General features: G+C 46.1%; 1 protein-coding gene across 1 annotated transcript in view; it reads left to right on the plus strand.

The window, feature by feature from the left end:
• Nucleotides 1-24398, plus strand: part of LOC147912042 (polyprenol dehydrogenase-like) — a 174807-nt gene that overhangs the window by 116661 nt on the left and 33748 nt on the right. The window contains 2 exon segments of the mRNA XM_087426725.1: nucleotides 8823-8924; nucleotides 20822-21029. Of these exon segments, the coding sequence (XP_087282851.1) occupies nucleotides 8823-8924; nucleotides 20822-21029 (310 nt within the window).

Raw genomic sequence — 24398 nt, forward strand, 5'->3', positions numbered from 1 at the left:
TCACATTACTGATGCTTATCCTTCCTCAAGCTGTTGTCTTTGCATTTCTAGCAAACAGATACCACAAGTTAGAGAGCTTGCCACATGGACAGAGTAGGGGGTTTATTGGAATTGGATATTTTCCCCCTTTCTATTTCTGGCTGCCAAGCATTATTCTTTAAGTATTTGATTTTTTATTTAGTGACTGAGATATTTAATTAATTAATTAATCTTAGATTTTACAGCATGATGTTTTGGGTTTTTAAAAAGATGTACGTGTATACCACATCTTCTTTATCCGTTCATCTGTTGATGGGAGCTTGGGTTGCTTCCATGTCTTGGCTATTGTGATTAATGCTGCAATGAACATAGGGGTGCATCTCTTTGAATTGTTGATTTCATGTTCTTTGGATAAATACCCAGTACTGGGATAGCTGGATCATGTGGTATTTCTATTTTTAATTTTTCGAGAAATCTCCATACTGTTTTCCATAGTGGCTGCACCAGTTTGCATTCCCATCAGCAGTGTATGAGAGTTCCCTTCTCTCCGACACTTATTATTTCTTGTCTTGTTAATTATAGCCATTCTGAGGGATGTGAGGTGATATCTCATTGTAGTTTTGATTTGCATTTCCCTAATTATTCGTGATAGACAACGGAATACTATTGAGCCATAAAAAAGACAAAATCGTCCCATTTGCAACGACATGGATGGACCTTGAGGGTGTGATGTTAAGTGAAATAAACTAGACAGAGAAAGACAAACACTGTATGATTCCACTCATATGTGGAAGATAAACAAAAACATAGATAAAGAGAACAGATTACTGGTTACCAGAGGGGAGAGGGGGTAAGGAGAGGGTGAAAGGGGTAAAGGGGCACATGTGTATGGTGATGGATAAAAATTAGACTATTGGTGATGAGCACAGTGCAATCTATACAGAAACTGATATATAAGGTGCATCTGAAATTACACAATGTTATAAGCCAATATGACCTCAATAATTAAATAAATATAAAGAAAGGTGTACAATGTGATGATTTCATGAACGTATACATTGCGAAATGATTACCACCTTCAATTTAGCTAACGTCTCCTTCACCTCACATAGTTATCATTTTGTGTGTGTCATGAGAACATGAAGGCTCTCTTCTCTTAGGAAATTTAAAGTATATAATAGAATATTATTAACTAGGGTCACTGTGCTGTACATTCCATCCCGAGAACTTATTCCTCTTATAACTGAAAGTTGGTACCCTTGGACCAACATGTTCTCATTTCCTCTTCCCCCCAGACCCTGGAAGCCACCTTTTTACTCTCTGCTTTTGTGAGTTCAACATTTTCAGATTCCACATACAAGTGAAATCACATAGTATTTGTCTTTTTTTATCTGGCTTATTTCACTTAGCATAGTGCCCTCAAGATCCATGTGTGTTGTCACAAATGGCAGGATTTCTTTTTTTCTCGTGGCTGCGTAATATTCCATTGTGTGTGTAGACCACATCCTTATCCATTCATCCATTGATGGACACTTAGGCTGTTTCCATATCTTGGCTATTGTAAATAATGCTGCAGTAAACGTGGGGGTGCAGATATCTCTTTGAGATCCTCATTCCATTTCCTCTGGATAAATACCCAGAAGTGGGATTGCCGGATCACATGGTAGTTCTATTTTTAAGTTTTTGAGGAACCCCCATCCTGTTTTCCATAGTGGCTGCACCAATTTACATCCCCACCAGCAGTGCACAAGGGTTCTCTTTTCTCCACGTCCTCACCAGCATTTATTATCTCTTGTCTTTTGATAACAGCCGTTCTAACAGGTGTGAGGTCACACCTCATCGTGGTTTGATTTGCATTTCCCTGATGATTAGTTAGGTAAGCACTTAAGTTTGGTCCCAGGAGGAAACTGCTTCTTAGGAATTAAGTCTTAAAAGGTACCCGGTGCTGGCTACCAGGCGTGCAAGCTTGCTAACTTCATTTTGATGTTCTAATACATAAGCAATGGGGAACATCCCCACTACACCGATGCTAATTAAGAACCTGTGATTATTTGGGCTGAACTCAAGTTTGCTTTCAGCCCAGCCCTGTGGGTGGATAAAGTAAATAGGACCCCCAGGAGGACCATTTCCCTCCTCAGAGAAAGAATTGTTTTCAAGCTCTTTAGAAGTCTGTTTCCATCCGACACACTGAGATCTTGCAACCGGCTGGCTCAATAAGTTAATTCAAAGGCATGATTTTTTTCTTTAATTTAAAGTGCTTTTGGGGCATCTGCTATCTGTCTTGGGGTAGATCAAGGATGTTCTCATTTTCATTCCGCTTTCCTAATATTCTTGGGAGTCGTAAAAATTTTAATACTCTGTAATCTGAACATTGCACAAATTTCACCAAACTTTTTTACCAAAGCTTATTACTTACATTGCTGTTGTTGGCTTTTTTGGGGTAGTTTTCTTGCTTTATACTTGAGCAACTTGCGTTTGCATTTACAAGGCCGTCTGGGGATGGCTCGGTGCTTTGGGTATCTCCAAAGAGAGAGGAAAAGGCAAACGGGGAAACCTAAAAAAATGGACCTCCCTGGAGGTGGCGTGAACACGTTTGTCTAGACAATCTCTCCCAGGGGGGAGGGTCCATGTCCTCTGAGGACTGGGGCTTTTCTTGGTAAGGATGAGCTGATGCTTAAGTGAGCACGGAAGGAGACAGGATTGTGCTCTCCGGCTGGTGATTCTAAGACAACATCCCACCTCCAAGACATCTTTGGTTAAGAAAAGGGAATATTGAAATGGGAACCATGAGAATAGTACATCGGAAGTTATGAAAGAAGTGGCTATAATCTCCAGATAGTACAGTGGAATTTTGTAGACGTGGATTAGGGGAATAAGCTGGATCCACGAGCAGGTGAATTAGAACCTGCAGCCGCCCCTGCCCGGCTGTGCCCACGAGGACGGCCGGCCATCGCACGCCAAGCCGGGCCTCGGGGACCGAGTGACCAGGGTCCCAGGGCCTCGGATGCTGGCCGGCCGTACAGGTGTCTCGTGATGGTCTGATCCTTTTAGGAGTACCAGTCAAAGAGAGTGCTTCGGAAAATAAAATGCCTCCGTGGCGTGGAGTAACAGCTATCAGAAAGAAAGAAAGCTGCACGGTGTTTTTAGAACGCCGAGTTCATTCTCTGAGATGCCTGCCGTGGGAGAGAGGCCACGTGGGATCATAGCCCAGGGAAGCAGCCCCATGGAGGGGCGCCTGGGGAAGGAAGTCTCCACGCAGTTGATTCCAGGTGGAGGTCGGGGTCCCGAAGCAGAGCCCCCTCAAGATGCTTTCTGAACACAGCCTACTGTTCCAGGAAAAGTACCTAACTCGAGACGCCGCCCAGAAATACATCCCACGTGTTTGGGAGGGATAGAGGGGCACTCAGAATCCACAAAATGAAAACAAACAGAATCATTCATTTATTGAATTTTCTCACTCCATGCCAGGGGTCTCTTTCTGGCTCTCTCTATCTCTTTATGTCTCTTTCTGTCTCTCTCTCTCTCTCTCTCTTTGTCTGTCTCTGCCTCTCTTTTTCTCTCTGACTCTCTGTCTCAGTCTCTATCTGTTTATCTCTCTGCCTCTCTCTGTCTCTATCTCTCTCTATCTCTTTATCTTTCTATCTTTGTCTCTCTGACTGTCTCTCTCTCTGACTCTCTCTGTCTGTCTTTCTCTCTCTCTCTCACTCTGTCTCTGTCTCTGTCTCTATCTTTGTCTCTCTGTCTCTGACTGTATCTCTCTAAGTCTCTGTCTCTCTCTCTAACTCTCTCTGTCTCTCCATCTCTCTGTCTCTCTCTCTTCTTTGTCTCTCTGTCTCTGACTATATCTCTCTAAGTCTCTGTCTTTCTCTGTCTCTCTGTCTCTGTCTCTCTGTCTCTGTCTCTATCTCTCTCTCTGTCACACACACACACACACACACACACACACACACACAGAACCCTCTCCCTCCATCCCCTTCCACACCTAGTTTTAGGGGCAGGCTCATATCTGCTTCATACAGAGAGAATAGGAGTTCAGGTCTCAACACAGTTGTTCAGTATGTTCCTAATGGCCAAGAGATACATATATATCACCTGCATTTTTGAAAATAGAGATACGTAGGAAAATGTGACAGGTGTAGAGTCATAACTAAACTACTCTCCTGGGAAAATCCCAGTAGCTTGTGGGTCCCTATTCCTTCCTTCTGGAGTGAAGAGAGGGCTGGTCCTCTGACAGGTGCATCCTTGCTCGAGGATTTGCATGAAGGAGATGCAGCTACTGGCAGCTTGCAGAATTTGGCTGTTATGTAGCAGAAAAGCTCTTGCTTCCCCCACGTACAGGAAATTTCTGGCAGTTTCTGTTTCCCGGCAGGAGCCAGAGGGGCAGACATCTGGGGACCTGCTGACTGTGGTCGGGGGACATGTATGGTGTTGGAAGAGGTTTGAGAGCGGTCCTCTCTTTCAGCTGAACCTCCTCCCCACAAGCAATGCCTCTCAGCCTTTCGGGGTCTTAATTGTCCTAAAATTAACCCCGTTAGGTTACCAGGTCCACTGGGACCTGACTCTCCTGACCACTACGGAGGTAGTGGTCGTGGAGAGACTTACAGTGTCAATTCTAGGAGCTCTTTCGTGGTGGAAAACATCTCTGAACAGATAGCCCCCCTAAAAATTATCTCATCTTTTTTCCTAGTGTTAAGTACACTTGTTCATGTTTATTCCAGTGGAAGTTTTTAATTTACATTTCTGTTTATGATTTTTTCACCTGCACGTATAGATGTTAGGGGTCAAGTGGTCCCTACTCCTCCCCTCCCCTTCTGGTGCTCTCTCTCTGCAGATTTTTGTATCAGAACAATGCAAACTTTCTAAAATGCATCAACTCAGCGTTTTTTCGCCCGTGTTCTGAATCTGTCAGTAGAGGTGGGATTGTCTGTTCTTTGAAAGCCTGAAAGAATTGGTTAAAAATATTCTGGACATCGTCCTGTCTTTTCTGCATGCCATTCCCTCGTAATTTTTCTATTTCTCCCATATTCGTTGGTCTCATTAGTCCTGATTTCCCTGATTAGATTGTAATAATCAGTGTTTTTCTCAGGAAAGAATTCATTTCCCTGAGATTTTCATATATTAATTATAAATTTAACATATTATTAATCTATAGCCATGTGCTGCATAATGCCATTTTGGTCCATGATGGATGGCATATACAATGGTGGTCCCATAAGATTAGTACGATATCATCCAGGTGTGTAGGAGGCTATACCATCTAGGTTTGCATAAGTACACTCTGTGATGTTCACACAATGACAAAATCGCCTAACAATGCTTTTCTCAGAACACATCCCCATCATTAAGCGACGAGTGACTGTAGTTAGAATTACAAACCTATAATTTACAAATCTTCTTCACTCCATAGACGCGTTCCTATTTGTAAATTTGCATCTTCAGCCTTGTCAGATTTATTATTCACAGCCGTCTCTGGGCCCCTTTTTCTTTTTTGTCTCTCAATCTGTCAGATGCTCAGAGACATACCCTCAAGTCTCCCGTTAACAGTCTTGGTTCTGTCCATTTCTCCTTGCGTATCCAAGAGTTCTTGAGAAATATCATCGGATGCTGTGTTATTCCGAAGAAAACGCTGCAGGGAATGGCACATAACTATCATGGCTTCTTATCGGTTGAGCGTTGGGCCATTAGTGTTTTAGTCTTGAATTATCCCTATCTTGCGTGAATGGGGCCAGACGTGCTTTATTTTTGCTTGTTTGCCTGATAATGTTTGCCCTTTCTATTTTTAATCCTCACTTAAAAAAAAAAAAAAACTCTATAATCAACGTATAGAGGAATTCTCCTTTTCCACACACTCTTGAGTGTGGTTTTCCAATAGGGGGCTACCATTTTGGTTCTGTATCATGACCAGCGGCTCAGGGGTTGTTTCTCCTCTTTTAAGCTGCACCCCCTAGCTGTCTCCTGGGACTCCTGTTTTTGCCACATGGACGACTGGTCTGCCTCCTCTTTTCCAGTCATCTGCATGGCAGACATCCTATTTCTTGTCACCTAGGGGTCCATTGACTACTCTCAAAACATGGTAACCTCCATTTCCCTAATTATCCAGACACACGTGAAGGTGTCATTGATGGCCCTCCAGGTAAAATGGAAAGTGTCATCTATGTCTCCCTCTCCCCTTCTCCCCAAGGGGCTTGTGGGGGGGATGCAACCCCTTTTTGGGTTTTATGTGGACGTGGCAGCTGAACTCCTGGCAAGCTGGATTCCCCAAGTCCTTTCTGAGGTCAACCCTGGTGCCTGTGCCCAATGGGGGTGAGGCTTCACGCTCTTAACTTGTCTTGCGTGTTCCTGCTCTGAGGGATGGAGCCCATGAAGAGTTACAGTCTGCAGGGAATGCTCTGCCCTCCCCAGCGGTAGGGCTTGATTTAAGGGCTCATATTCCCTGTGCGATGTCACCCCTCCTCCTCCATGTGCTGCTTCCCCATCCTCCCAGCGATGCCCTGTGGAGGTCAGGGGCTGGAGGGGAGGGGGCAGCTCCTGAATGGGTGTAGAAAGCAGATGCTCATGACAAGAGTGGGCAGAAAGGGCGCAAAGCACACTGGCTGCCTCACGAACCAATGATCTCAAAGTGGAACGACAGCGCTCATGCTTCTGGTTGGCTAGGATCCTTTCTCCTCCAAGGAGCAGAGAAGAAGCATCTTCTGGCTTTCCAAAAATCCAATAACATTGCTCTGTTTCTGGAAGCAGAGTGTGTGTGTCCACCAACCCTGTTATCATCGGTTCCAATTATTAGCTTCAGTGTGGACTTTGCTCTTGTACATCCTCGTGCGTGTTTTAGGGGAAAATCAGAACGGCATGTCAGGAGTTCCTATCCAGATGGTCCTGTATTCTAGAATGACACTCCCAAGCTCTCTGTTGGGCAAAACTCCCTTTTCCCCAATCTGTCATGGACTGATACTGTTGTAGATAGCATAGAAATGAATTACTAGGAAAATAAAGTTTAGAAACATGCAAAACGGAAGCCCCCAACGTTGGTTTTTTTTCATCAGCTGATTCAGTAAACATAAAATCACTGTCGATTTTTTTTTAAGTTTATAACCACTGTGACTGTCTGAATGTATCTTATGGCAGACCAGTAACAGACAGTTCACAGGATGGCATCCATATGTACACCATACTTTGAGGAACTCTGACCCAGGAATAAGACTATTCCTTATACGTCTTTAATGGGAATAGTGAAAATGCACACTCCCCTGTCCTCGGGGGCTGTGTGACTTGGCACACATAGGATTCATTCTCCACGTCAAAGAAACTGGGGACTGCAGATTATCTTTTTTCTTTTTTTTTTTATCGTGGAAACATTGGTTTATAACATTGTATAAATTTCAGGTGTACATCATTATATTTCGATTTCTGCATAGATTACGTCATGTTCACCACTGAAATACGAATTACAACCCATCACCACACACACGTGCCGAATTATCCCTTTCGCCCTCCTCCCTCCCCCCTTCCCCTCTGGTAACCACCAATCCAATCTCTGTCTCTATGTGTTTGTTTATTGTTGTTATTATCTACTACTTAATGAAGGAAATCATACGGTATTTGACCTTCTCCCTCTGACTTATTTCACTTTGCATAATACCCTCAATGTCCATCCATGTTGTCACAAATGGCTGGATTTCATCGTTTCTTATGGCTGAGTAGTATTCCATTGTGTATATATACCACATCTTCTTTATCCATTCGTCCCTTGATGGGCACTTAGGTTGCTTCCAAGTCTTGGCTATTGTGAATAACGCTGCAATGAACACAGGGGTGCATGTATCTTTACGCATTGGTGTTTTCTTGTTTGCTGGATAGATACCCAGCAGTGGAATAGCTGGATCGTATGGTAGTTCTATCCTTAATTTTTTGAGGATTCTCCATATTGTTTTCCATAGCGGCTGCACCAGTTCGCGAGTGCAGATTATCTTAACATGTCCCTCCCAAGTGAAGGCTAACGTATATGTTCCAAAATATATACCCTCCCAAGCTCCTGCTTTTGGCTGCCTCTCGGGTGTTGCGATATTTAAAATGTCCTAAAGCAACCACAATCAGCAGAACCTTGCAGATGCATCTCGCCCCTGAGAAGTGAGCCACAGTAGGTGCTGGTCCTTGGTGGGTGGGAGCTGTTCTCCCCTCTGTTCTGAGGTCCTGGGACCACAGACATCGACATGAGCATGTTACCAAGAACCGGGTTGGGGGAGACCCAAAGCAAGCCTTCTGCAAAGCCAGATGTGACAATACAAAGACCATACTGCTGCCGTCTGACCCAGCACACTGCTCTCAGCTCTGAGGGGTTGTGTGGCCTGGGTTCCTCTCGGAAGCGTAGGGTCTTCTTCCAGGCTCACGTGGTTATCTGACAAATTCAGTTCCTTGAGGTTGTCTTAGGTTCTGACTTTCCCACTGGCTGTTATCCAGGGGCTTCTCTCAGCTCCCAGGAGCTGGCCTGAGGGTCTTGCCCATGCATGGCCCCCTGACACCATGGCAGCTTCCTTCTTCAAGGCCAGCGGAAGAATCTCTCTCCCTCTAGTCTGCTAGCAAGAGGGAGTCTTCCACAATGAAATGTAGTCAGGGAAGTGGCGTTCCATTATCTTTGCCGTACTCTGTTGACTGGAGACCAAGTCACACGTCCACGCACGCTCAAGGAGAGGGGGCCGTCATTTTAGGGTACGTTCCCCGCCTTGTACCTTCCGCATCTTGCTGATCCATTGCTACTTCCCAAGTGAGATACAAGTTAACTGGTTTAGAAATCATCTCAGTTTCCGTGGTAGGTTGGAAGATAACCCCGTGTTTCTGTCCCTTTCCAGTGGAGTTTTTATACTGCGATCTGGCGTCTCTGAGCTCTAGCCGGCAGTTCGTCCAGAAGTTCAAGATGAAGAAAATCCCTCTCCACGTCCTGGTCAATAACGGTGAGTTCCAGTGAAATCCAGAGGTTAATTCTGACACAGACACGAACTCTAGCATTCCCATGAGACAAGCATCTCGGGAAAGTGGGATTTCCGGGGAAATTCATGAGTATACGTGCTGTTTGTTGCCATTGCTTTGGTGCATGGATGTGTTTGGCTTTTGTTACTAGCGTAATCGATTTTAGGATGTTATTTTGAAGTGAGGGTGTGATGATATATTGTATGGAGTCAATACTTTGACTAATGCACTTGTGCTAAGGTGTATTAGAAGCATGCTAAGGGGTGGGTGTTTGCACATGATTCTTCCCCGCAGCCAAAACTCCTCACACAAACATATGGAATCACCATCTCCCCTTCCCCTGCCTTCAGCCTTCTCACTGGTCTATCTTCAGCACAATCCTTTCAGCCCCGCTGAGCTCGTAAGAATGTCGCAAACACTTCTCCTGCCTCCCCATGGAGGCAGACCCCGTCTCCTGCCCACGTCTCTCTTCCCCTGCTGCAGTCAACTTATTTCATAAACATTCATCCAAAGCCTCCACAGTGAGGACGTACAGTCATGAATGTCTCCAAACTGAATAAATACACGCAACTAACCTCTCATAAATATGCCAAAAACTTTTAGAATTTAACACATCCCTTTCGGACTTGGAGACCAAATGGAAATATATAGAGGGAGTAAATAGTAAAATGAGTACAGTGGATGGAATAGACGTCATTCAAACAGTGGACTTCAGGGACTGTATCTTCTTCCCAAGTATTTAAAGCGTTTGTTGAATTATTCGTGTTTTGGATGGCAGAGAAAAAGTTACTACAGAACCCTACTGGTGATGCTGAGTCCCCGTGGATAATCCAGGATGATTTTTGCATCTAAAGATCCGTAACTTTATCCCTTCTCCAAAGTCCCTTTTGCCATCTAAGGGACCATATTCACAATTGCCCAGATTAAGGTGTGGACGTGTCTGCAGGAGGGATGGAGCGTATGTCTTCCTCCTGAGGCTGTAACACTTGTCCGTCTGACTCCAGCTCCCGAAATTTGGTGGCTATCATCTCCTCTCTATTCTCCTTGTCTTATGTGTTTTATCTTTTTCTATAATATTAATGGGGTTGGCAAGCAGGCAGTGGGGTCAGATAGATGAGCTTTTGCTCAATCCACTTGTTTAATTAGAAAGTCTCACTTCAGGGAAAGACATAGATGATAAAACTTTGCGTAGGGTGTGACTCCAATGGCACATGAATGCACAGCAATGTGTCCACGTATGGCTGTGATGTGTGGTGTTGAACAAATAGCTCAACTAACACCATTCCCGGCTACTTAACTGGAGAAGAAACCCTGCATGTTATTAATGCTGGTGGCTCTTCTTGGAAGGTTCAGAATGATTTTAGTTTTTATTTCTTCTCCCTAGAGCTTTATTGATTATTTTTCAAGTTTCCCCAAAGAGTCATGCCTTAAACGCCTTTGCAGACATAAATGATTTCCCAGTAAATCACCGTTTGGGATTCCTCCATCTGAGCACTGGTGTGGGCTTCCTTTGTCGAGCATTTATCAGTGTTATAATTGATTAGAATTATAATAGTATAAATCAGCAAAGGTAGCGACGAGCTAGAGGCACCATAGAGATCCTGTCTGACCGTACATCTTATTTCCTCATTATAGTTAACACCCTTGGTAATTAGTGCTCTGCACTTCATCACAGAGCAATTGGGCGATGGCAGGACGTAAATGACATCTTGCCCTTGTGCAGAATTCGTGCGCTTTCATAGACATGCACACGACAGAACTTTGTATCATCTTAGGATCTTTTCTGCATCCTTCTGGCATCCTTTTGGTACAGGTTTTCATCCGTCAGGTGTAGAAAAAATTTTGCAGCTCACATCTGTTACCTCTGTCTGACACCTCTTACTCTGCTCTGGGTCCACAGAATTTTGGTGGGGAGTATGTATGTAAACCACCTTTGCTGGAGTGGGCACAGCTCGATGGTGAAAACACCAGCAGAAGAAGGCTTGTCAATGTGTACTCCCTAATTCACCCTTCACTTTGAGATGACGCCAGTGATGCTACGATCGTCCAGTGTTCTTTTAAACCAAGCATGCATGGCTCTCAGGAAAATAGCAATTTTCAAGAGACCAGGACACAGTTGAATTTGGACCTGGGGGGCTTATCGCTGGACCCTCTCTCTTCTCTCTGTAGAGAAACTCATCCACGTGTTGGATTCACTTCTTCCTAGACTTTCTCCTCCACCCAGAACTTTCCTCTCTGCTCAGGACCTGTGATCTCAGCTCAGAGCCCCAGAGGCACCTCAAGACAACGGATCCAGTGTGGAATTCCTGAGCCCCCACGTGACATTGGCTCTAGGGAAGAATCCATTCCTTGACTTTCTCAGATTCTAGAGGCTGTCTGAATTCCTTGGCTTGTGACCCCGTCCTCTATCTTCAAAGCCAGTAGTGTAGCATCTTCGAATCTCTCTCTGTGTCTCTGACCTCTGATTCCATCATCACACTTCCTTCTCTGATTCTCACCATCCTGCTTCCCTCTTATAAGGACCCAGTAATTGCATTGGGCTCACTCAGATAATTCAGGATCATCTCCCCATCTCAAGATCCTTAATCATATCTGCAGAGTGCCGTTTGCCATGTAAGGTTACCTGTTCACAGCTTCCAAGGTTAGAACATGGGCATCTTTGGGGGTGTTATTCTGTCTACCACGTGGGTAATAGGACATGGACATCTTTGGGGACATTATTCTGTTCACTAAAAAGGGATTAGGATATGCGGCTTGGGGGGTCATTATTCTGTCTACCACACGGGGACTAGAACATGGACATTTTGGGGGCCATTTTCTGTCTACCATACGGGGATTAGGACGTGGACGTCTTTGGAGACATTATCCTGTCTACCACATGGGCATTAGGACGTGGACGTCTTGGGGGACATTATTTTGTCTACCACACGGGGATTAGGATGTGGACATATTTGGGGACATTATTCTACCACATGGGATTAGGACATGGATGTTTTAGGGGACATTATTTTGTCTACCACACGGGGATTAGGACGTGGACATCTTTGGGGACATTATTCTGTCTACTACACGAGGATTAGGACGTGGACATCTTTGGGGGCATTGTTCTGACTACCACACGGGGATTAGGACGTGGACATCTTTGGGGACATTATTCTGTCTACCACATGGGGATTAGGACATGGACATCTTGGGGGCCATTTTCTGTCTAACACACAGGTATTAGGACGTGGACATCTTTGGGGACATTATTCTGACTACCACACGGGGATCAGGACGTGGACATCTTTGGGGATGTTATTCTGTCTACCACACGGGGATCAGAACGTGGACATCTTTGGGGATGTTATTCTGTCTACCACACGGGGATCAGAACGTGGACGTCTTTGGGGACGTTATTCTGTCTACCACACGGGGATCAGGACGTGGACGTCTTTGGGGACGTTATTCTGACTACCACACGGGGATCAGGATGTGGACATCTTTGGGGACGTTATTCTGTCTACCACACGGGAATCAGGACATGGACATCTTTGGGGACGTTATTCTGTCTACCACACGGGGATCAGGACGTGGACATCTTTGGGGACATTTTTCTGTCTACCACATGGGGATTAGGATGTGAACGTCTTTAAGAGAGTTCTCATTCAGTCCACCACACCTACCCTCTGTGTCCCTGGGGATTCCCAGGCGAAAAATAACAACGATAAACAAGAGTCTTTGACCTCATGGAAATCGCACTGCATCAAAGGAGGCAGACATTAAACAAATAATTGTTCCAAGAAGCACCTCACCCTAGAAAATGCCGCCTGCAATGTGACAACACCATCGTATTAAATATGGAAAAGATTGCATGGCAGTTATGTCTGTGGGAGTTCCCCGCCTGTGCTCTTCCCAGCACCATTTCCAGGAGATGGTAATGGGAGTCCACACTTGTGACAGGATGGTTACTGCTCTGTCCTCCTGTGTTTCTGCTCTCCATCTTCCAAGATGGTGGCCAGGCTGTGGCTGCCCTTGGCTCCAAGGAGGATTTTGTGGCTGACTGAGGACAGGTCTGCTCAGTCCTTCATCTGGGGTCACTGTTGGGACAAGCCCGGTGGTGTAGGACTTGGAAGTAACAGCCTCTGTAGGTTCAGGCAGAAGCTTCTAGGAAAGGAGACATGCGCGGGCTGGAGGTTGTGTTATGCTCATAATGGATAACCATTGCCCACACCCCATGGCGCCCCGGGCAGGACGGCTGCCTGATAGATACAGCGAAGAAGGCAGAAAGGGAATCCTTCCTTGGCAGAGCCTCATGTCCCTCAGAGATGCAGCAGAACCACAGAGCTCCTGGAGACCCGTGGACTTAGGAAGGTGCATCCTGTGATACCCAGGGTGGCTGGAAGGATGAAGGACGATGCCCCTTGGGCCAGGGAGTAGCCAGGATGATGCACTCAAGACTGAGAATGAATTCATCACCAGCCCAGTGTGCTGGGGGCTGGGGTCAGACTTACCTTGATTTAGAGGCAGTACAAGATTTTCTCATTTGTCTCATGCTTGTGTGTGTGCACAAGGATTCATCCTTGCTGTGTGCAAATGAGAGTTCTGAAGTCTAGTATATTTGGGTGGTGCTGGAGTCAACAGATGCAAACAGGTTTCCCAACCACACGACTTCTCAGAGAGGGGCCTCGGAGATGGTATTGTTAGTGTCCAAGAGGGTCTGCAGAGTTTCCCAAAATATTTGCCCAGATACCTCCTCTAGGATATTAACCCCTCCCACCAAGATCACCTTGGTTGAAAGGAGTTGGGTTAATAGGACCCACTGCTGTTAACCAATGACAAGCGTGGAGTCTCATGGAAAACAACCCCAGCTGTGCTCCACAAAGGCACTTCCAAGGGCCAAGGGAAGCTAGACTCTGTGTGTCTTTTTTCTTTTTCCTTTATTCTTAAAGAAAGCTATCAAGATTTTGCAAGTGTTAAGCATTTCAGACATGAAGTGTTTTCGCATTTGCTAGCGTGAGGAAAATAGAACCAGGCCGCCTCTTTCTGCCTGTGGGAAGCTCATGAGCGAGGCTGATGATTTATCAAACACAGGCATAATCAATAGTCGACCTCCTGCAGAGCTGGCTCAGTATTTATGGTTTATTCACATCAACATTGTAGTTACCTGGCTTCCCAGCCCCGGGTCTGAACACTGATAGATTTGTAATAACCCCATCGGATTTATATTTTATCGCTGTAGGACTTCTTCTCATAACTCTAATGGATGAATTCCCCAAGATCAAGAATTATGAAAAATGATGTTTCCTACCAAAAAACAAAAATGAGAGTTAAAGAAGGCTCTTCCCAGGAGAGGCTGGTGATGGATGTTGCATCAACAGAAGACCGAGGAACAGTTGAGAAAGTAGAAGTCAGCACCCGTTTCTTGGTGGACAGATGCCTGCACAGTTTTCTTATTTATGCGCTTGGTGGTTTTTATGCAAAACGGGCTCCTCAGGCATCCGCTCTGCCTCCTGGGAGCAGAGACTGATGAATCACTGTGCGTGCATTTGTCAATGGATTATTGGATCTGAATATGTGTCGACCACTTACCATCAATACCTTCTGCTGGCTTTACAATGTTTCTCTCTGCCGGGTAGAACGATTTTCCGTTGTGTGATGGGTTTCCGTAGAACAGAAGGAAACTGGATGTTCCTTTGGTGGTGAGAGTTTGCAGTGCTGTTTGACAGGATTTTCTCTGATGCCACCACTGCCAGAAGAGTAGGCTGGAAGTTAAGGATACACCTCCCATCTTCCTTGAGCACCTCCATCCTTCCAAATGCCCTCCGTGAGCTTCCAGGAAGTGGCTCAAGAAATGACCCACATCCAGTGACCCCAGATGCTCCAGAAGTGTTTGACCCAGGAGCTCCTAAAAGAGTTGGGTGTTTAAAAGCCCCTGGCCTCCAGTGTCCTCTACTATGCATATGGCGGGTCCCGCTGGGTGGTACTCTCCGTCACAAAGCGTTGCTAGTTTAAGAAACACACTCAGTCGATGATCCCGTCTTTGCCATCATCATGGGATGTGGTGCAGGCGATGTGAGTCTACCCTCTGTGATGACAGCGAGAAAGTTATCCTGGAATGGAAATGTTGGCCATATGGTGACTGAGGGCGATATGTGAACCCATCCACATGATGCTCTCGCCAATATTGTCTCCAACGATTTAAGAATTACTTTGGACACACTTAATTGCCCCTTTAATTTCGACATTTTGACTGGCCCACGGTGTGACTGTGGCTTCACTACCCTCTAATCGCTCAACCCCATACCCGTATCCTGCCGGGTGGATGAACATCCAGGTTCATTGCCACCCCGACTCTTATCTTGGATCACTGACTTTCGTTTATCTACAGCTTTTTCCAGCAATCCTTCCCCAAGACATCTGGACTACTCTTTTCCCATTCATGTTTTATAGGCGGATTCAGAGCCCTCATGGCTCTTCCAGAATGTTCCATTCTCCTTTCCTCACATTTTCATATTCCTTTCTTGACGGACTTGGTTGCCACCTTCCAGAGGTCTTCAGGTTTGCATCCCCAGAGTTCCACTCATGCGCATGTCAATGGAGTCACAAGCTTGGGCAGGGACCCTGGCTCCAAAGAGAGATTTAGTGGTCAGTCCTCAGATGGTGGGATGTTTGCAAGAGTTTTCTAAAACCTTCCTCATGTTCTGGAGTTAACCCTTCATCCAGCCATTTGGCACCAGCTAGAATGTGCCCTGTCTCTCTCTCTCTGTCTCTGCCTCTCTCTCTCTGTCTCTGCCTGTCTCTCTCTCTGTCTCTGTTTATCTCTCCATTTCGCTCTTCCTCTCTTTTTTCCCTCTTTCTTTCCCTCCCTCTCTCTCTGCATCTGTGTCTTTCTCTCTCTGTCTCCCCGCTTCTTGCTTTCTCTCTCTCTCTGTCTCTGCCTCTCTCTGTCTCTCTCTCTCTCTTCCTCTCTCTTTTTTCCTGCCTCTCTCACTCACTGTCTCTCCCTTTTGCTCTCTCTCTGACTACCCCTCACGTCCCCACCACTTTTCTTTCTCCTGCAAGACAGAGATCTCTCTCTCATCCTCCCCTGATTAGCACATACCTTTGTTTGCTCTATACAGAATAACACGTGGTTCTGAGCGAATGTCCCCGCACCAATCAAATGCATAGTCAATGAGCAGTTATTATGATTGTTCCTTGTCCACTTTTCATTTGGCAGAGGGAGGTATTAAGATCTCATGGATGCTCATAACAAGGGGTGGCCATCTGAAGCACTGACATGACAAAAATATCTCTTTGCCATTTAAAAAATACAAATGCGTGGGCTGGCTCGGTGGCATAGTGGTTGGGTTCGCACACTCCGCTTCAACAACCCAGGCTCACAGGTTCGGATCCCAGGCACAGACCTACACACCACTCATCAAGCCGTGCTGTGGCAGCGCCCCACATACAAAACAGAGGAAGATGGGCATAGATGTTAGCTCTTGTGAGGGACAATCTTCCTCACATACACACACACAAAATGCAGCTGCACTGGTTAACAATTGAAATTTCTCCCTCAACACATGTCAGACATTCGATAAATATTATCTGAATTAGATGTGCTACCCAGGGAGATCTCCAGGATATGTTGCTTTAGAGTAGAGAAGGATGTGATTATTCTCAGCATCTCACGTAATAATGGATTAATAATACGCGGTGACCCCAGAGAGATTTTGATGCAGCCTCCACGGTGCCGGAATCCCCCACACAGCTTCTCTGCTGGATGAGCCCCGGAATAAGTTCCATGAGTCTGGAGCCTGGGAGCTGGCCAACTGTATGCATGGCAGCAATCTTCTCATTGCTGTTGTAAAAATATGCTTTCCCCAGTGATGCTGTTTGCACCAAGACTTAGCTCCGATAACCTTTTTGGATTTCCTGAGCGACCTTGAACTCATTCTTTGCCCAGAGCACCATCATTGTCAAATTCTTGGAGTCTGGGTCACTGAGTTTGTGCTGTAATCTGTCACCAGAGCTTGGATCGAACAAAGATCCACATTGGCATTTCCCTCTGGCTAAGCAGTGGCTTCACGTTGAGTTGTCTTGTACATTATCACTAGGAAATACATAATAGACTTGGAATGAAGAGGATATTTTAAGCCTTAAGGAGATTAGGCAGTGGTTGTCCTTCAGCTCCTGTTTACCTGGCCACTGGTGCCCCCGTGAAGATGAACACTGATGAGTCTGGCTGTTCAGTCCCAAGTGGGTGAAATCTGAAGTCACTGCCCTGCACCAAGGGCTGGCTGACCAGAGGCTCCTGGCTATCTTCTCTGCTACCAACATGCAAGGAGTCAAAAGCCATCGTGAGAAAACCAGCAACAGCTATTCCTTGGCTATTGGATAACAGATTATCCTTAACTAACCAGACTGAAGTCCTAGGAACTCACCGCAGGTTAATACCCCCAAATTGAAGAGCAACCGTCCACACTCCATTAGATGGGGTATTTTCCAGCAAATTTTGGTGCTCAGAAGACTGTGTGTAGTGGCTGTTAGTTTGTCCCATGAGATGGGACTCTCTATCTTGGAATTTATCATTTAGGCATGCAGTGATATTCTAGCAACTACCACTGTGTAACAAACCACCCCCAATCCTAGTGGCTCAAAATAACCCTTTCATTTTGCACACAACTGGGGGCGCAGGAATTTGGACAGTTCCAGCTCTGGGTCTCTCATGCTGTATTCCAGCTGGGACCACCGTTATCCAGCGGCTCAACTAGGGCCAGACATCCAGGATGGCTCCGTCTTGTGGTGGGAAGTTGATGCTGGGCTCAGCTAGGATGGTCGACCAGAGGACCTACACGTGGTCTCTCCAAAATGGCGGTCTCAGGGGCGCCAGCCTTCTTAAAGGAAGCTGGCTCTTCCCATAGACAGCATTTTGAAGAACCAGGCGGAAGCTCTATGGTTTTTTTCTGACCAAGCCTTGGAAGTTGTACGATATTGTCACTGCTGCTGCCAAGATTCAAGGCAGCCAGATTCGAGGGATGGAACACAGGCTTCATCTCCCGAGGAAACTAGCGTCAAAAGAATGTGCAGGCGTGTTTTGCCGCTGCCTTGAGCTCCAGTTCCTGCTCAGCCAGCCTCGCATAAGCTGAGTGTTCATGATGAACTGGTCTCTCTCCTAAGCTGAGGGCTCCCCAACTAGGAATTTACAATACATGAGGCGTGAACTGAGCTCTGTTTAACTTCTTTGCACTAAATAAGATAGTCGATATAATGACATCACCCCAGAGATATTTACATTTTCTCAAAATGCCAAACTTCACGTCCATTTGAAGCAGCCAATTCCCGTGTTTCTTCCAGATGACTCCTAAAGTGGACCCTGGCGTGCCCTGTGGAAAGGTTTTGTTAGCCGACTTTTGGTGACTGTAGGTGTATCTGAATACACATTTCGTTGGCTGTACAAGACTCGTGTAGCTTATTTTCCTCACTCATATTGACCCTCTCCCTGTTGGTCCACACTGGTGATGTTTTACAGTAATGAGCTCAGAGGATGCATTTTCAATATCCTGGAAGTTTGTTGAGAGAGCTGGGTATTAAGGGAGGAGGTTGGAAGCACTGAGTGTGGCCAGAAAGTGTGTGTGGGTTAGAAGCTGTGGACTTGGGCTTTCCCTCTTCTCCACGTCACTGTTCCTCTTGCGTCATTCTCTGTGAAAACAGCAGTAAGCCTTCATCCACATTTATTTTTTAGATGTTATGTGCCACTTGGTATGCCAAAGCACTACACCTGTGCTGTGAAAGCCACAGTCTGGATCAGACATTTCCTTTGTCTCAAGAACCTCACAAGGAATAAACCTGCATTGGGGCCAGGGATGTGTGGGGTGTTGTAACCACAGGTGCATCCTGCATGGGCCCTGGCTGTGATGGGGGAGGCAGTGTGGCCTGTGTGTCCAGGGAGGGACCTCGCGATCCAGCTGGAAAAACTGTCTACACATACACAAATGCATATACATAGGATATTGTATACAGAAATGCATACACATGCACATACAAATACAAACACATAGACCTATACAAATACATAGAAAATACAAACATATGCGGTCATGCTTGGCTTAACAATGGGGACACATTCTGAGAAAAGCATCGTTAGGCAATTTTGTCATTGTGTGAATATCGTTGAGTATACTTACACAAACCTAGGTGGTATAGCTTGCTACACACCTAGGCTCTATGGTGCTAATCTATGGGACCCCTGTTGTATATGCAGTCTGTCATGAGCTGAAATGTCATTATGCAGCATGTGACTGTATATACACACATATATATAAAATACACTCACATAAGCACAAACACATGTACATATACAGATGCATATACATAGAGAAATGTATACACATTCAGATACAAACACATGTACGTTTCCAAATGCATACACAAATAAATGTGCATATGTGCATGCAAATCATAAACATATCCAAATGCATTTCCAAATGTAAATATATACACTGCCACAAAAACGTGTGTAATGCATATGCAAATAGAAATACATATATGCATGTATTATGTATAAATACATATGAAAAACAATAAGCTATGAATATTTATGTATATGCAAATATGCCTGCTTTTATACTTACAAACACAGGCATAGTTATATATACGAATACATATATAAATACATATTCATATGCATGTGTTATATGCAAATACAACCATGTGTGCAAATGCATATGCAAATTTATCTACACATGGGAATTCATAGACATGCCTATAGTGTATATGCCAAAAGAAATACACATATAAATTCATCAGGCATTTACAAATACATGTGTGCATGCAAATACACATGGAAATACAAATGCCAACACAAAAACGTATATATGTATAAATGTGTATTGTGATTGTATGTGCATATATATGCAAATACATACAGATAAATGCATACAAAAATACATATGCATGCCTCATACATCTGCATGCATACATACAAATGTATCTATAATTAATGTATGAATACACACAGTATTACATACATGTATAAAATACACATGCACGTATACACGTTCGAGTACATATGCATACAAGTACATATTACACACACGTAGACACATACACATCCAAGCATGCTGGCCTGCTTGAGATGATGGAACAATATGGCCAGTCACATGTCTTGCACAAGTCGTCGGGTCTCCCGCCTCCGAGGAAAGGACTCCGGGACGAGGATTTATCTGAGCTTTGCCCCTGCAGGGAGGGGGACATTCTGAGCCCGGGAGGCAGAACTCACGAGCACGGACCATGCTTTTACGATTGTGTTTATGGAATAAGCTACCAGTGGGGCTGGAGTGGGGTCTGCGGTGCGGACGGCAAATGTGAATACTTGGGTCACCATTTCCCACAGGGTGCCCTGAGGAATGAATTCATTTCTGGGGTTCCCTGTGAATGAGGCGGTGCCATGGCAATATGAATTTGGGGGACACGGCTCTCTCTGCCCCACCCTGTGGGCTGCAGAACGTCGGCCTCCCCACGTGGCTGAGCCGTGCTTCCCGAGCTCATGAGACAAGGGGATCTCGATATCTGCAGACAGCTGTCCCATCCACAAGAATTAACTTCCCAGGGGACACCTTTGGGTGACACTGGGTGACCTCACTTTAGAGTGAGTGCTGCTATTTTGTCATTGCTGCTGTCAGTTTACAAGATCCAGGCGTGAAAGGATAGACTTTGAGGAAAGGAAGGATCTTGTTGGTCTCCTGGCACATCCCCATCACATACAGAGTGGGAAACTGAGGCCCAGGGAGGTGAGAAGGCAGCCAGCTCCTGATCCCGCCCCTGTGGTGCCCAGGACTGTTTCCATGACCCCCTGTGGCGACACCTGTGCCATCTCATCTCATCTAACCCTCCCTGAAATTCCCTTTGTCCCCAGCCGGGGTCATGATGGTCCCTCAGAGGAAAACCGTGGACGGGTTTGAGGAACACTTCGGCCTGAACTTCCTGGGCCACTTCCTGCTCACCAACCTCCTCCTGGACACCCTGAGAGAGTCGGGGTCTCCCGGCCGCAGCGCGAGGGTGGTGACCGTCTCGTCGGCCACGCACTACGTCGGCGAGCTGAACATGGACGACCTTCAGAGCAGGTGAGTGGGCGCTACCAACGGTCCGAGGGGCATCCTGGGAAGATCAAGGCTGCTCATCAAGTGTCCACAATGCACTGGACACGATGCTCTGGACCACTGACCATTTGTTTTTTATAAACCTGTCTCATAGCAATAATTATCCTGACTAATATCTACTTATTGTTTACTATTCTGCTTTGACACATTTGAACACTTTCTCTGTATCCGTCCATTTATGCATCATAAGAATGCTTTTAGGTAAATATAATTATCATCCTCGTTTTACATGTAGAAAAAGTGAAGCATATGTTATTTTTTAAAAAATATCTTCCTAATATCACTAGGCAATAAAGATAGAGCCAAAATTCCAGCCCAGGAAACATGACTATGGGACAGAAAAAAACCACCAAGTGAGAGTTAGCTGTGTTGTCAGCATCGCTGAATAACTCTATGCAAAATTTTGTAGTGTTCTGTTTTAATGCATCCTGAAGTGCATGCTGTTTTTTTGTTTTTTAGCATTTTTTTTATTGAGGTATCATTGACATATAACATTCTATTAGTCTCAGGTGGACAACGTCATGATTCGGTACTTGTACATATGGTGAAATGCCCACCATCATAAGTCTGCTTAACGCCCATCATCATCAACCATTTCCATCTTATCCTCGGGCAGCTTGGCTGTGTGATATTATTATTATTATTTTTGTTTCTGAGCAAGAGACAAGAAAGACAGAAGTCAGACGTAGAGAGGGATAGCAGAAATATTTAAGTGTTTTCTTTTGGACCCAGTTTCGAAGGCACTGAACTAGCTCCTGTGGCCCGTTCAGCTTGACTCTTGGCAATGCACAATGCAAATATTCTCAGCTTCCCTCTGTCCCCTCGTTGAGGACAAAAGACTCAGTGTGTGTGAATAGGATGTGTGTTTATTTCTCTGTACGTGTGTAACAACTGTGCACGACGTTAACGCGATGCTTGGAACGACCTGGATGCCTGGTTGACCTCGGCTTTGATGCCAGGACCAGGCTCTGGGATTAGCAGCTCTGGGTGGGAATCCTCAGGCTGAGAGGAGGGCAGCCCAGCTGTGCAGACCTCGGGGGCCCTTTACAGTGTTGATGTCCCTGCACAGTGAGAGGCGGCTGGGAGGAAGAAGGGCTGGGGTCCTCCCAGGATGCTGTTGTTGATCTGGTTACCCAGAGCTGGCTCCTGGGTGGGGGACCAGGAAGACCCCATCACTGGGATTTGCCAGTAGGGGCAAATTCTGCGGAAGGGTGGGAGAGAGGGTACATGTCTGTGACCTCTGGGAGCTTGGGAGAGGGCTGTCAGGCCCTCGTCTTCCCGAGGCGGCTGCAGCTGGCCTGGCCCGTGCACAGAGGAAGTGATGAAGCAAAGGCCCGGGGGTGGGTGGTGTGCTGCTGAGGGGCTGCGAATGGGATCTTATTAGGAAATCCGGTCTTTGCAGATGTAATTAGTTAAGAATCTCAAGATGAGGGCGTCCTGGAGGAGGGTGGCCCTAAATCCAATGACAGTGTCCTCATCAGAGACAGAAGAGGAGACACAGACACAGAGGAGAAGCCACGTGGAGACGGAGGCAGAGATGGGAGGGAGGCGGCCACCAGCCCAGGGACGCCTGGAGCCCCAGAAGCTGGAAGAGGCAGGAAGGACCGTCCCCTGGAGCCTGTGGAGGGAGTGCGGCCCTGCGACCCCTTCATCTCAGACGTCTGGTCTCCAGGACTGGGGGAGGGTGAATGTCTGTTGTTTTAAGGCCCTAGCCTTGTGGGTCCCATATTGCAAGGCGGGACTGTGTGCTTTACAGAGTACCTCGTCGTTGCATGGACATTTTCTTGCAGTTGGCGGGGGACCTGTGTCATCTACCCCGTTCCGTGACCCAACTTATCCTGACACGGGAGTCTTCTGAAAGTGGCGAGCACCCTAATGGCTCTTAACTGCTTGACCCGCGGCCACCAAATTTGCGGCCTTTTTGGCTTCCAAGATGCCCTCGGCAATGGCCTTCACTTTATGTGCATAATAACCCACAGCAAAGTTTGTAGACGCCGGTCTGGTGAGACCCGCAAACTCACCAGTCTGTGGGGCCGGCCCGGACAGCAGGCTTGTAGGGCCTATGCCTGCGTCCTACCCTATGGTATTTCCTTCTTATGACAAAGGACACAGACAAAAGAGAAAAACAGAGACTACCTCTGGGAGGAAAAGGGATCAAGATCATAACCAAGAGTACTCTACCAAATATAAACCAAGAGTCACTAAAAGCACAAGAAACTAGTTTCCCAAATATTTTCTCCTGCCAATCTAAATTTAGAAAGAGAAAAAATTCTCACCATTTCCTTCCGCCGGACCCCGCAGATAGAGATTCCGGGAGGCTGATGTGGTAAGAAGTCTTACCTTTTGCCGGCTTTTGTCAGGCGTTCCCGTATCTCACCATCTGCAGTAGTCCAGGGAGAAGGCAGGTCTTCCAGCCAGAGAAGGCAACTTGCCAGCCAGTGTGGCTCCTGGCGACTACGCCAAAACTGCGGGGGAAGAGGGAGACTGTCCCTCTGCCCTTTCCCTTAAGGTTCTTCTGGCTGGCCAAATAATCAACAAGACAGGTTAGCAGGAGAAAATAATACCAAGTTTAATAACATGTATACATGGGAGAAAGCAGGGACACTGCGTTTCTCAACACAATAGCAGAAATTCTCGTCTTAAATACCATGTTCAGCCAGTGACAAAGGAAGATGTTGGGGGTGGGGGGAGTCAGTTACAGGAGATTACCACTGAAGCACAGTAAACAAGAGTAAGGTTATTATGCAGCCCCAAGGCCTCACCTTCCACATTGATAAGTCTCTAGAAATGAGCTCATCCCCCCTCTCTTCTCCAAACAGAGAGGGACATCCCTTTACAAATGGAGATTTCCCTTATAAATGTAAATGATTGTCTGGCAACTCCTCGCAGGGTCATCCAGAGAATGTGGCCAGAGAGACAGAACTTCTGATAAGAGGGGCTTGTTGGTGCCTTTCCTATTGTAACATTTACCCTACGTTATCTTTATAGCAGTCATGATAAATCTGTTCTAGGAAGGAGCCACCATGTCAAATTCTTTAGGCAGTTAGTGGGGGAGGTCAAATGTCCCTAGAGAAAACAACCAAGGTAAAGAGATAGATTTCAGGGTGGCCAAATCTTGATCTCCCACCTGTGCCGGGGCTGTACGAGCCCTTCAAGGTCTGTGGGGCTCATGGAGGACCAACCCTGTGGTCACTGAGCTGGGAGGTCCAGCCCCGTGAATTCTCTGAGCTGTGCCAGGACCCACCCCACGGATGCTGTTGATGCCTGAGCCGTGCTAGGGGTCGTGTAGGACCCCGAGGGATGAGCCGGCTTCCTTCCCTTGCTGACATTTCT

Source organism: Ceratotherium simum, chromosome X (assembly GCF_057802395.1).
Source record: "Ceratotherium simum simum isolate JZ-2026a chromosome X, ASM5780239v1, whole genome shotgun sequence".
NCBI lineage: Eukaryota > Metazoa > Chordata > Mammalia > Perissodactyla > Rhinocerotidae > Ceratotherium > Ceratotherium simum.